Here is a 14,855-nt window from a genome sequence, read left to right as displayed (position 1 = left end):
ATATATATATATATTTTTTTGAAAGAAGTCTCCATGTTACCAGAACAAAAATACAGTAATACAGTAAAACATTAATATTATGAAATTATTACAATTTAAAATAATTGTTTACTGTTTTGCATATTTTTATTAAATGTAATTTATTCTGGCGTTGGCAAAGCTGAATTTTCAGCATCATTACTCCAGTCTTCAGTGTCACATGATCCTTCAGAAATCATTCTAATGCGCTGATTTGCTGCTCAAGAAACGTTGTGCTGCATGATATATATATTTTTTTAGAAACTGTGCTCATTTTTTCAGGATTCTTTGATGAATAGAAAGTTCAGAAGAACAGCATTTATGTGAAATAGAGAGCTGCAGGGATGATGCATTGTTGTCATCACCCTGGTTCCCTCAACAAAAATCCATAATTGGCTTTTGGATTATTGCAGAAAATAAGGTCTGTGACTAACAAAAGCTTATAATTCTTGCATGTTTTGATCATTGTTGTAATCTTGACAAATGAATGCAAATTTTATGAATTTTGAAGCATAAATACAATCGTCAGAATCAAAAGGCTATAAACAAACCTCACCAAGGTCGCATGACTTCAAACATCACCGTTACTAAGCAAGTTATAATAGTAAACAAATTGTAATAGTTTGCAAGAACATAATGTGGCTGTGAAAGGGATTTAGTGAATAGATGTGTTTACCTTTTCGGCTGACAGCATTTAATGTCCCAAACAACTCTGTATATCCATTGTCACTTGCTAGAACCTGCCTTTTACAAGAAGTAAATGCTTTAAAAAATTACAAGTGGGCATTACTGATGTATTTTAAATTGTAGAATAAAGTATGAAAATATCTTGAGCTTGTTTACCACAGACCTTATTTCAAGCATTTAACCAAAAACCCATCGACTTAAGGACGATGGAACTGGAAGTGCTAAAATCTGTGCACTCTCTGGGTTTGGCCTACAAAAATAAGTCATCCCTGCACCACTTTATAGAAATCTGCTGTAGCATTATCAAAGTAAGATATACTGTATCCTGCAGTGGGTGTTTTTCTCCAGCAGGGGGCAGATAAACCTCTACAAAATGAGCTCTACAGCCAATGCTGTCAGGACTATCTGTGAACCTAAAAAAAAAAACAAAAAAAAAACTTTGTTGGTCAGTGCATTAGATTCATTATCCAACCAAGTGATATATATATATATATTTTTTTTTTTTTTTTTTAAATACATGTAACACAAAATATAACATAAATGCATTACATAAATGTGTTGAACTGTTTGAAATTAGTATTTGGTGACTTAAGTTTGAATATTTTACCAAATAAACAAAACAATTTTGGATCATGACACCAGTAGAGAATCATTGCTAAAGGGGAAGGATAGTATGCAAATTGAGACTCTATTCTATTTTATTTTGACTGTATAATACTTCAAGATAAAAGGATGTAAAATGTGTTTATATCATTAAACAGGAGCTGAAAGACAATGGTGAGCTGGTGTCTGTGTTGAAAGGAGAAAACTGAATTATTCCAGCACTGAAGAACACGTGGATCACATCGCTGATATACCTGTAACCTCCACATCTAACCTCAGGACTGGAGAACTCAGATTAGACTTATTCCATCCAAGTTTCATTTGGAAATGACTAATTTTCAAAAACAATATTGAAACTGCTGTAAATCAAATCCAGTTGCGTTCTAATCTGTTTATGTTGCAATGACATATTTTAGACCTTGTTTACACCTGGTGTTTATATCGATCTCTGATTACAAGTGGTCAGTTGAGACAGATTAAAATGTACACCTGGTATTGACATGTCTTTAATGTGTCTCCTGTGACAAAGTTTTGCCCAATCAAATGCTTTTTGAATGAGAATGTCCCTTTCCTTGCAACCAATTTCAATAAAAATGGCATTGGGCAAGATCCATGTCCTAGACATATCTATGTATGGGCATTTTCTTTAAAATTGGCTAGTGATTTACTACTTTAACATAATGTTTATGTGTTACATAATATGTTTTAGTCCTATTCTGTTTTCTGGGATGCCTCAGTATGCATTTGCATCAATACAAATCCTGTTTTTCTTTAATGTCTCAATCATGATTTGGCATGTAAATCCATCCTGTGTGAATATGTGCCCTCATTAAAGTGATCAACTAACTGCTTTTAATTGCAGGTTGTTAGATTAGGCCATATTTTGCTGCCTTTATCTGAGTTTTTATCCTGGATGTCCTACACCTCATCTGGTTTTAAGCTGCGAGCGTAGAGTGGCCATTATGTTCCTCTCTCTTACGCACACACACACACCTGTGGTTCTGGGTAATTGGTGCGCTCCCATGATATCCTGATGGTTGTGCTGAGGAAACCTTTTTAAACATATCAACACATCTCTCCACAATAACACGCTTAAATATTCATTGACACATGAACTGAAACATAGTCATGCATAATCACATACACATACACTCATTAATGCAGGTTTATCACACTGCCTCAAAGAGTGGGAATGCATTCCAAACTATTGTAAGCATACACCTTGTGATGGCTGTTATAAATATAATGTGCACTACTACAAATCCTTTAAATTGGTTTTGTTTTCAGTGGGTAATAAGGTATTGGTAATGACAATAGTAGGTCTACATAAATGTGTTTTATATTTGCATTTATTACTTACATTTTGGCTTATTTAAATTCTTGCTAGTCTGGTGGTTAAATCTTGATGGTTAAACTATAGCGGTATTACACATAGTAAGTCATTTTCCCCGGTTTCATAGACAAGGCTTAAGCTAGTCCTAGTCTAAAATGCATGTTTGAGCTGTTTTAACTGAAGCAACTTGTACTGACATCTTAAAATATGTCAGTGCCATTGTTTTGTCTCAAGATGCTCACCAGTTTTTGTGAGCATTTATAAAAGCTACTTAAATGCCCTAATTGAACTAAGGCCTAATCCTGGTTTAGGCTAAACCCTGTCTGTGAAACCAAGCAAGTGTTTAAAATGAAGTCAGACACTTCATAGTGCAGAATAAATTAATCATGTGTGACATATGCCTGTGAATAGCATATCTATAATGGCACTGGTAAGTTAGAAAAAAAAAAAAAAGCTTTTTATGTGTTTATTCTGAAAATGAAGGTTATGAAAATATTTTAATGAGCATAGTTCAATGTATATAGGTCTATATGATAACATATAAGATCAATTAAACAACAATTGCACTTGCTCTTTAACGATGACTTGTTTTAAGTAGGTGGATAATAACCTGCTTTTAGCAGTTTATACATTAAATATCCTTATTTGTTTACTAGTTGCACTCTTGCTTACATGAAAGACATTTGAATGTGAAAATGCATTTCCTTCTTTACTACCTTTGTCTATTGTTTTATTGGATTACTCGTAAGCCACCATATTCAAGGTAAAGAAAAAAAGAAAAGTATAGTTCAACAATCCATTGCAGCTTAGTCTTATGGTTCTACAAACCATTGTCACTGTGCGATTCTCTAGCCTACAATACTATTCTAACCAGTACATTATTTTTTATTTAGAGTGTAAATAAACCCTCATAGTCCTGTTTGAGAAGACCATGGAGCTGGATTGCCAATTAGAGGATTTTCAGTGTTTTGAAAAAAGGGTTGGGTAATGAGATGGGTAATTATGTTTAATTACTTTTTGACAAATTCAATCAAATATCCAGTTAAGTGTTCACAGGTGAACAGTATTTTATGTCATTGGACATGCGAGCTGATTGGACACACAGGCCTATAAAAAACAAATGCCTGGTTTTGAGAGTATACATAGATTTTTTAGCTTTTTCTGGTTTGAAGAGCAACAGAATCAACTGTTTGCAAAGTAGTTATATTAATGTATTTTTTTGCAATGGACTTGGGGTGGAACAGGTTAGTTAAAACTTGTTTTTAAATCTTAGTTTGGAGTGTTTGTGATGTTCATGTGTTGTGCAAGAGTTTGTTAGAATATTTTTTTTTTTTTTTTTTTTTTTCTTTAGGGTCCCTATACTACTGATTCTGTTGATATTCTGGAAACATGCTGTTGGACATAAAGGTCAGTATCCTGTTAATGAATGAAATGAGAACTTCACCTACTATACCTAAGATGTTGCCTAATTTTCTCTTTATTTGCTGTACTTGTTTTCTGTAGGTTGGAGTCAGGATTTTCATTCTCAATGGAAAGGGCCTGTCCACAAAGTTTTCTCACCTCGGGGAGCCCAGTCTTCTGTATTGGAGGCTCCAATGACTGGAAGCATTCCTTTTGAAGAAGTGGCCTCTGTGCTTGCTGGGAAAAGCCTGAATGCCAATGGGTCCAGTTTTTCCCTTTCACATCAATATGTAAAAGGTGGTGGTTCCAGCAGCTATGAATCTATGTCTAATACCCTAAGTGCACCAAGTGCCTCTGTGTCTGCTTCCATGGTTCTACCTCAAAATCAGCATGGTTCAGACAGCATCACATCACTGCTGCAACTTCAGGGTTCCTCTAGTCCAAGTGTCCAGGATATAGCTAGCCAGACTGGCCATCAATTGGTACAAATCTCTAGTCCACTTTCTGCTCAGAGTAGCTCTTCCACTGGTTCCTCAGCCAATTCCCTCAGTAAGTTTACTTACACCTCTCAGGGTAGCTCTAGGCCACAAAAGGCTGGCAGTTCCAGACAGCTTGTTTCTACACAGGGTGTGAGTGGTTTGCTCCTCCAGTCTCTTCCCTCCAGTACTGCAAGTCAAAATATCCCTGGGTCCTCTGCATATACCAAACTTGCTGCCTCACCCCTAGGTGTTAGCCAGTCTACTAGTGGTCAGAGCTCCTATAGCCAGTATACATCAGGCTCCCAAAGCTTGGCTGGCACTCAGCTGGCAGCTTCTCGTCAATATGTGTCTACATCTTTCCAACCTGAAGTTCCCACTAGCCAGTATGCTTCCAAATTTTCTTTGGGTGCAAAAGTGCCTGTGTCAAGTTGGTACTATCCAGCAACTCAGAGTGGATCCTCTCTGTCTCAAAGCCAGCCATTTCAGATGTGGAAGCCTTCAACCTCTACAACTAAAGGTTTGCAGGCATCTAGTACAGTGGTGTCACAAGGATTTCAGACATCTGATGCATCTCAGAGCACATCTCGGTCTCATAGCAGGTTATTTTCACTGTCCTCTGCATCTACTGATCCAGCATCTACTCTCCAGCTTCAAGGTACCTCAAGCCAGTATGCCCCTGCTGCTTTGGATTCAAAAGTGCTGGTGTACAGTCAGGCTGCTCCAAGTGGATCTTCCTCATCTCTGAGCCAGCCATCTCAATTGAAGCTCTCAACTTCAAGGTGGTCCCAAGGATTCCAGACATCTGGTACAGCGACATCACAGAGTAGCTCTCCATCTCAAGGCTCCAAGGCTCCCAGTAGGTTCTCTAGCCTTACAGCAAGTACTGGTCAATCTGCCTCCACACCGACAGGAAGCACCTTTACCGATGTCTCCTCTCTCTCGCTTCAAGGTACCTCTAACCAATATACCCCTGCTGCTTTGGCTGCAAAAGTGCCAGTGTACAATCGGGTTCCTCCAAGTGGATCTTCCTTTTCTCTGAGCCAGCCATCTCAATTGAAACCTTGGGACCAACTTGAAGGCTTTCAGGCATCTGGTACAGTGTCACAAGGTTCCCAGACATCTGGTACAGCGACATCACAGAGTAGCTCTCCATCTCAAGGCTCCAAGGCTCCCAGTAGGTTCTCTAGCCTTACAGCAAGTACTGGTCAATCTGCCTCCACACTGACAGGAAGCACCTTTACTGGTGGCTCCTCTCTCCTGCTTCAAGGTACCTCTAGCCAATATACCCCTGTTGCTTTGGCTGCAAAAGTGCCAGTGTACAATCGGGTTCCTCCAAGTGGATCTTCCTTGTCTCTGAGCCAGCCATCTCAATTGAAGCCTTCCTCTTCAAGGTGGTCGCAAGGTTTTCTGGCATCTGGTACAGTGGCGTCACAAGGTTTCCAGACATCTGGTACAGCGACATCACAGAGTAGCTCTCCATCTCAAGGCTCCAAGGCTCCCAGTAGGTTCTCTAGCCTTACCTCAGCAAGTACAGGCCAATTTGCCTCCACACAGACAGGAAGCACCTTTACTGATGGCTCCTCTCTCCTGCTTCAAGGTACCTCTAGCCAATATACCCCTGCTGCAAAAGTGCCAGTGTACAGTCCGGTTCCTCCAAGTGGCTCTTCCTTGTCTCTGAGCCAGCCATCTCAATTGAAGCTCTCAACTTCAAGGTGGTCCCAAGGATTCCAGACATCTGGTACAGCAACCTCACAGAGTAGCTCTCCTTCTCAAGGCTCCAAGGTGCCCAGTAGGTTCTCTAGCCTTACAGCAAGTACTGGCCAATCTGCCTCCACACTGACAGGAAGCACCTTTACTGGTGGCTCCTCTCTCCTGCTTCAAGGTACCTCTAGCCAATATACCCCTGCTGCTTTGGCTGCAAAAGTGCCAGTGTACAATCGGGTTCCTCCAAGTGGATCTTCCTTGTCTCTGAGCCAGCCATCTCAATTGAAGCCTTCCTCTTCAAGGTGGTCGCAAGGTTTCCAGACATCTGGTACAGTGACCCAGAGTAGCTCTCTGTCTCAAGGCTCCAAGGCTCCCAGTAGAATCTCTGCCCTTACACCAGCAGCAAGTCCTGGCCAACTTTCCTCCACACAGGAAGGAAGTGGTAGATCTAGTGGCTTGTCCAGCCAGTCTCAAAGTGCCTCAAGTCCGTATAGCCCTGGGTCCCCTGCTTATGCAAAATATAAATTGTTCACTGATGCTTCTAGCCAAGCTACCAGTGATCAAAGCTCTTTTGACCTGCATGCATCAACCTCCCGGAGTAGGGCTGGCACTCAGCTGGCAGGCTCTAGTCGTTCTGTGCCCAAGCAGACAGGAAGTGCCTTAACTGATGGCTTCTCTCTCCGGCTTCAAGGTACCTCTAGCCAGTATGCCCCTGCTTTGGCTGCAAAAGTTCCTGTGTCTAGTCAGGCTGCTCCAAGTGGATACTCATTGAGCCAACAGTCTCAATGGAAGCCTTCCACCTCTAGGTTGTTGCAAGGTTTTCAAGTCTCTGGTACAGTAGCATCACAGAGTAGCGCTCTGTCTCAAGATTTTAAGGCTCCCAGTAGACTCTCAACCCTTACTTCAGCAGCAAGTCCTGGACAATTTGCCTCCACACAGACGGGAATCGCCTTTACTGATGGCTCCCCTCTCCCGCTTCAAGGTACTTCTAGCCAATATACCCCTGCTGCTTTGGCTGCAAAAGTGCCAGTGTACAATCGGGCTCCAAGTGGATCTTACTTGTCTCTGAGCCAGCCATCTCAATTGAAGCCATCCACTTCAAGGTGGCCGCAAGGTTTTCAGGCCTCTGGTACAATAGTATCTCAGAGTAGCTCTCTGTTTCAAGACTCTAAGGCTCCCAGTAGAATCTCTGTCCTTGCACCAGCAGCAAGTCCTGGCCAATTTGCCTCCACACAAGGAAGTGGTAGATATAGTGGCTTGTCCAGCCAGTCTCAAAGTGCCTCAAGTCAGTACAGGCTTGGGTCCCCTGCGTATATAAAGTATGGCTCCTCACTCGATGTTTCTAGCCAATCTACCAGTGATCAGAGTGCTTTTGACTCGTATGCATCAAGTTCCCAGAGTAGGACTGACACTCAGCTGGCAGGCTCTAGTTATGTGCCCACGCAGACAGGAAGCACCTTTACTGATGGCTCATCTCTCCAGCTTCAAGGTACCTCTAGCCTGTATGCACCTGCTGTGGTTGCCAAAGTGCCAGTGTACAGTCGGTTTACTCCAAGTGGGTCCCTGTTGTCTCAGTTGCTGCCTTCAGCCTCTAGTTGGAGCCAAGGGTTTCAGGCCTCTGGTACAGCAGTCTCTCAGAGCAGCTCTTCATCTCAAACCCCTCAATTTTCCAGTGCTTCTGTCATGCCAGCCCTGAGCCCTCCTGTGGATTCCGTGGCCCAGAGTAGCCGGAGTTCTACCTCTGTGATCCGTAGACAAATGTCTCCTGGTCTGTTTGCTCTTCAACACCCCACAGTCTCCATGACTTCGACTTTAGGCTCAAATGTCCAAGCAGCATCACAAGGCATGTTTTCTGGTCAGTCCAGTGACTCAACCTCAGTTATCTCAAGTAGATATGCTTCCACCTATGACCAGAAACCTTTGAGCAATTCTAGACCTTCCAAGAGCTCCTCTGCTTCAGGAAGATACTCTTCATCTGTCAAGGGCTAATGGACGGTCTTATACATGATCTGCACCTTGGACTAATGTCAGTGCTAAATGGCATAAATCTGGTGTGCTTTGTACAAATGTAACTTGAATCAATAAATTGACTTGGTAGCAATGCTTTTTCCTGTGGTATTTTGAACCTCTTACAACTTAAGTTGAACATGACTGCTGGTTTAATATGGTTTCTGTAATTTTTTTTTTTTTTTTTTTTTTTTTTTGGCAACTAGTGTTGCCCCCCATTTACTAATTTGTGAAAATAACCTTAAGACCAAGCAGAATGTTACTTTAGACTTGAGACTTAATTCATTGCCTCGTTAGTCTATTCTAACAATGCATGTTTGGTGGGGGTGTAATTCATCCTTTTGCTGATGTACATTGCCACAACTTCCACTCTAGTGTTGGGAACATACAGTGCTGAGACTAGCATAACTGATCCTTTCCCCTTTTGATTTAGAATGCATGAAATGGCAAAGGTCTCAACTAAATGTTGGAGGGCAAATCTTTAGGACAGGGAGACTTTAGGGTGATGGGGGGAGAGAGGGGTGGGTTTTTCTGAACAGGCATGTTGGCTGGCTGTGACCATGCCCTGTCTTTGCTCTGAGCTAGAGATCTACAGAGGACCCAAGACCCTTATGGGTTTGGTTCTATATTTTAAATGGTCAGCTGGGTCCAGGTTGGGACCCAATCTATTACTTCGGTTCCTGGGTCTGTTTAACATTGTGTAATACCTGAGCCGATTGGACTCTGAGATCACCCAGCCTTGAGTCAGTCAGCGCTTTGTGTTTTGTAACTTGCAAAGTATGAGCCGGGAAATAAGGTGGGGAAAAAACACGAGCGACCCCAGCCATCAGAAACAGAGTTAATGCAAACAAACTTCAAATCTCAGAAATCTCTGCACACTCAAATTTAATAAACATATTTGCTCCAGCTAACGTGCATGTGCAGTCTCAAGCAAGCCCACTTTCTTTCTCCTATTTTTATGAATGAACCATCTTGTTATATCTAAAATTTTAGTCAGACTCTGCTCATAGAGCACAGAAATGATCGCAAATAAGTAATGCTAACGTCAGCGGCCATGTCACTGAACAAGCAATTGTTGTTATAGGCCAAGTTCAAAAGGGCAAACAGAATTATTTTATGAGTTGACTTGAGATACAACAAAATGCAAAACTGCAAGTGGACTTTTAAAGCTGGAATAATGAGTGGATTAACTCCCTGAGGTCCGAAAACGCGTTGGCGCGTTTTGCAGGATTTTTTTCACATTGCAGCAAAACAGACTTAAAATACTCTGTCATTTCTTGTCATAGAGACATAAGTAATATATCAATTGAAACTATAGAATGTCTTTTATTTGTGTACACCCAGACTAAAAACACAATGTTGTGCTTTTTGTAAAATAAAGAAAACATGATGCGTGATCTCTCCTCTCCTTCTGAAAGAAGTCCAATCTGATAGTTCGCAGAAAATGAACTGTAACTTATGTCTAAAGAAATGTTGAAATGTCAGGTTTTAACTCGTGCAAGTCAAATTGCAAACAAAAATTCTGTTTATGTAATTTGTATGAAAAGAGAGCCATGTCAGAAGTCTGAGATTCAGCTCATTACCCGCTAATGCAGCCACGCCCACGGATCCAGCGCTATTCAGTCGCAAATTCAGAGTCAATACTTGTATGCATTGTCTCAATCGTGTATTTATTGTCTTGAAAAGTGTTTATTTGGATGTTAAAGCCATGGTTATCGATCTCTAGAAGACATGCCGTTAGTTCCTAGTTCCTTTTCTTCTTTATATGAAAAGGTGTACTTCTCCAAATGTTTCTCCAAATGCGCATGCTTTTAAGCTAAAAGCCTATATGAAATGCCATAGAGGTAACATAATTGTTCAGACACTTTGCATCACAGAAATACATTATATTTTAAAGAATATAATAGAATGCCATTATTTTAAATTGTAATAATATTTCACAGTATTGCTGTTTATGATGAGATGAGACATTATTACAGAGGGTTTTTTTTTCACAGCCATTATTATTATTATGTGATTCTTTTGTCTTCTCAGGTGTAAATGGCCCATTATTCATGATGATTCACGCCTCCACGCATACTGTGTTTCTTAACAAAAAGTGTCTTAAAAAAAACAAAATCAATATATTGTTTTATATGAAGGAGTAGGCAGCATAATTTTTACATAATTCTGAAGCAAAAACTCTAGTCTACAACCTCCAATACCCAGAAGTCTTGTGAACACAGATTTAATATAGTTTTTTGGCCTTATTTCAGTGACTTAAGTTTTTTTGTTTTTTCAGTAACCACGCATAAACATTATTCCTTCAAAAATACAAACATGTACATACATGTTCCTCACATATTATTGTAGCCTAGTTTGTGCTGAATACAGTGTAATGACACTTTTGTCATTTATATGTTTATGAACAACTGAAAAAAGCACAAATGTCAGGGCATGTCAAAACTTCTCCAAGCCCCAAATCAGCCTCAGACTCCAGAGGGTTAAGCATTTGAATAGGCAAGAGAGGAATAACATGGATGGCCGGGTTCGGGTCCAGCTTTCAAATAATATATGGGTCCACATTGGTTCCGGGTAGTACATTTATGGAATTTCTCGGTTCTGCGTGGGTCTGGGTCCAACTTTCAAAATAAAAGTGGGGTCCGGGTCGGTTTTGTGTCGCACATTTACGTGTCTCTTCTGGTTCGGGTACAAATTTTTGGACCCGTGAAGTCCTCTACTCTGAGCATCTTTAGTGAGCCTCATTAAAGCCAAGAGGAGATGAAATGCAGTTTAATATTCCTCTGTCAGAGAGGGCAGTCAGTCAACAAATGAGAACCTACCCCTTCCTTTTTCTTTATCGCTCTCTTTTTCTCCCACACACCCATTCAACATTCAGCAGTGATTTATTGGCATATGAAAATGTGTATTGCCAAAATGTCAAAGTATAGCTGTGTACATTAAGAAATGGTGCAGAAATGTGTAAAGTACATTAAAATGATAGATATGCATTGGAGTTGTTTGTGCATGCAGTCCCTTTGTGCATGCAGTCCCTTCAGCTGTGATTCTAAGTAAACAGATATTTTGCATAATAGCTTTTACTGTTGTGTATTTTAGATTTTTTTTTTTTTTTCAGATTACACATTGCATACTTTTGTCAAGGAAACAAATGTAAATGTGAGCAGGTACCTTATTCCAGGTATTGTTGACCTTTTGGGGTCCTTTTGCTCTACTTGGGCAGTTTTTTGGCCAGAATAAGCTGCAGTCGGGACCATTTATGCTGTTTATTGCTCTGTCCTTCTCTCTCCAACCTTGCATAGCTAGTGGGTCTCTGGAACCACCTGCATAAATATCACTGTTCAAACACTCAACAGCAGAAATCACAGGGGCAGAACAGATCAATACTTCCATTTTCTTCTTGTTAAAGGAGGCACTAAAATGCATTTTATCTCCTCACCGGAGATCCTTGGTCCCCTTTCATTATCTTTAATAATGGCAACATATTCCACTCAAGGTGTATCGTCTCATTTTGATTGGATTACCTTGAAGCAATACGATTCAGTGTTTAGCTCCATGACTGCGGAGAGACTGGCAGTCCCTGGGTTTGACAGAGTAGAGTCAGGTGACTAGAACGCGGTCAGGTGATTTATAGTTGTTGATCCGTGTAGTGAGACATGTAATGAGCTCTACAAACCCATCAGCAACAGTGACTTTGATCTGTAAAGGAAGTAAAGATATGACAATGTTGTACACAGGCTTTTCATGATTATAATGATACCTGACTGTGAAAATCCTTTCATGTGTTAGACAGCACTGAGGTGAGAGGAAGCAAGTCTGTGAATTTTGTTCCTCAATTTGTAGAAGCATTTAGTGAGATGAGAGACAGCCTTGGAGGTCTAAATTGTGGTGTGAGTGCGTATGTATGTGTGCACACTGAATTGCTGAATGTGTGTCCATGGTTTATTATATTCAAGGGAAAAATGGGACAGAACCCAACATCATTTCTCAAAATGAAGCTAATCTGCTCTGGAAATAATGGTTTTGATTAATGTCAATGTTCAAAGGACAAGATATATTACCTGATTGTTCGGTTTTGCTGAAATATGATTATATGCAAAAGTCCAAAAAACAGCTATTAAAATGCAAATTGCTGGATGATGTTTACAATACAGAAAAAAAAAAAAAAAGCTAGAATGCTTGTAATGTAGTTACAGCCAATATTTTCAGCAGCCTTGTTTCCAGAAGCCTGTTCATTTTCTCCTACCTAAATAAGTGCAATATAAAAAAATAACTTTATTATGAATTGAAATAAATTAGATGCCAAGCATACAGTTTTAAACACACAAACACACACATACAGTTTTGTGTTTTAAACTGTATGCTTGGTATCTAATTTACTGCTCTTTAAAAAAACTTCAATATTTTATGTACATATATTATTATTATTTTGCTAAATTGTTGTGTAATGCACAGTAAGCCTGACATTTTTGCAAAATAAACCTCTTGAGGATGATATAAGACCTGGTGACCCTGTCAGGGTGTATTTTGGGATAATGACCATGATTGTACATTATCTCTTACTTTACATGCACAGTCAGATCTGTTTGTTTTATGCTGATAATCAAGGTTTTATATTTAGAACCTGCTTTCAACTCCAGGTCTTTTGTAATTTGTTTCATCAGTGGCCCCCCAAACACAGAATAACCTCAGTGGAGACTCTCCTCTTTACATTTCAATCATCTCACTGCTTTTATTTTTGTCTGTGGAGGATGCTGGAATTGCTTTTCAGATGAGAGATGGATTTTTCTCTAGTGTTAAAGCAACCGTTTAGCAGGAATCAAATTGGAACTGGAGAAACCCACTGGAGAAAAATAGCAAATAAAATAAAGCTTTATTTTCTCTCTGTTCTTTGGTAAAAGTGAATAATATACTCGGTTTATTTATTTTTTTCTTTCCACTGTGTGGCGCCAGAGACTGTGCAGCAAAGCCACTGTAGTACCACAGCTGACCTGAAGAGAGCAGTAGAGACACTACTGGTATTTTTCAGTAGACTCCTCACTGCTTCATCGCCCATTTTGCACACAGTAGGTAAGCCTATTGTTTGTGTCTGATGATGTTGGCCCACCTTGACTATATTTTCCGCAACCTAAAGATCTTAAAACAAGAAACTTTTTGTCATATACTCATCATCACAATCTTTCTTTCATGAAAGAAAAAGTCCTTTGTAAGACCTTGGAAAACACTCAGTCTTCAAAGCTAATTTTCCCTTTCTTGTTCTAATGCAAATAAATCCACTTGATTCTTAGATACAAAAGTCTCCCAGACAACATAATTGAGTTAAAAGCAAACTAATGTACCTTGCGTTCAAGAGTGACCCCTCTTCATAATGTATAAGATGTGCAAGGTGCAAACGTGCACTTTGTCAAGGAGGTTTAGATTAACGTATAAGTGTACTGTACTCTGCATAACCTGTTATGTAGCATAAGAAATTTAATGGAACAAAATGTTCTTATATAGAGGGTCTCCTGGTTTAAATCTGATTTGGTTGAAGGCATTAAATAAAAACATAGTTTGACAATAACACTTATCAGTCTTAATAACTGCATAAATGTTTGGTGATACAGTAAAAATGGAAAATAGAATGTATGTTTAGCTGTGTAATATGGTACAATATGGTACAAAATACAGGTTGTATAATATTAAAAAAAAAAAAAAAAAAGGTGTACAGTGAACTTAGTGAGACTGCTATTAATAAAAACAGAGAACATAATTATTTTAAAACACCTTGCTTCACTTGTGCTTAAATATGGTTTCTAATAAGCTGGTGTGAAAGTCATATATTTGAATCAGACTGTGTGAAGAAGATAGTGTGAAGAGAGTGAGACAGAGTCTACGCAAGGCTTTCCCTGCCCGGGGTGTGTTTGTTTCTCAGTGTGTTCATTTCTCTGTTTGAACATTTAAATGTTTTAATCTGTATGTAATTAGCAGCAGGGTAGTACTACTACCCTAAATCACTACAATCCACAATATCTATCTATCTATCTATCTATCTATCTATCTATCTATCTATCTATCTATCTATCTATCTATCTATCTATCTATCTATCTATCTATCTATCTATCTATCTATCTATCTATCTATCTATCTATCTATCTGTCTATCTATCTGTCTGTCTATCTATCTATCTATCTATCTATCTATCTATCTATCTATCTATCTATCTATCTATCTATTGTTCTATCATTCTATCATTCTATCGCTCTATCTATTGTTCTATCATCATTCTGTCTGTAAGGCCTATAAACCTTTGAAAATGTGTTTTAATTTTTTTTCTAAACTTTTCAACAAGACTGTCATTCAAAGATTTTCTTGAAAAAAATGACAAATTACAGTTAAATATTTCAAAATTTTAATTAATTTGAATTCTACTCACATTTCAAATTCAGCAATTAAAGTTCAGTTCTGAGTAACGCACAAACCTAGACTTGGAGTAATGGCTGCTGAAAATTAATCTTTTCCATCACAGGAATAAACAGTTATTTTACATTGTAAAATGTGTTTTACTGTATTTTTGATCAAATAAATAAAGCTTTGGTGAGCATAAGAAACATTTTTAAAAATCTTACCGACCCAGATATATTTA

General features: G+C 39.1%; 2 protein-coding genes across 2 annotated transcripts in view; both read left to right on the top strand.

The window, feature by feature from the left end:
- The window catches only part of glrx3 (glutaredoxin 3), a 47,694-nt gene extending 45,117 nt beyond the window's left edge, over positions 1-2,577 (top strand). The window contains exon 12 of the mRNA XM_067369113.1: positions 1,467-2,577. Coding sequence (XP_067225214.1) covers positions 1,467-1,517 — 51 coding nt within the window. The 3' untranslated portion in view covers positions 1,518-2,577. The remainder of the gene's footprint in view (positions 1-1,466) is intronic.
- A 1,460-nt stretch (positions 2,578-4,037) lies between these two features.
- On the top strand, positions 4,038-8,316 carry zgc:111868 (uncharacterized protein LOC556628 homolog). Its single transcript, XM_067369487.1, has 2 exons — positions 4,038-4,048; positions 4,145-8,316. The coding sequence occupies exon 2, from the start codon at positions 4,237-4,239 to the stop codon at positions 8,212-8,214; it is 3,978 nt and encodes a 1,325-aa protein (XP_067225588.1). The 5' UTR covers positions 4,038-4,048; positions 4,145-4,236; the 3' UTR covers positions 8,215-8,316.
- Positions 8,317-14,855: the final 6,539 nt, after the last annotated feature.

The sequence above is a fragment of the Chanodichthys erythropterus genome, chromosome 19, assembly GCF_024489055.1.
Source record: "Chanodichthys erythropterus isolate Z2021 chromosome 19, ASM2448905v1, whole genome shotgun sequence".
Lineage (NCBI taxonomy): Eukaryota > Metazoa > Chordata > Actinopteri > Cypriniformes > Xenocyprididae > Chanodichthys > Chanodichthys erythropterus.
The sequence above is the reverse complement of the archived record's forward strand: the minus strand, read 5'-3'. Positions and strand labels throughout refer to the sequence as shown.

What these genes read in the sequence shown, in the direction of transcription:
- zgc:111868 (XM_067369487.1), top strand. Translation starts at nt 4,237, where the DNA reads ATGACTGGAAGCATTCCTTTTGAAGAAGTGGCCTCTGTGCTTGCTGGG.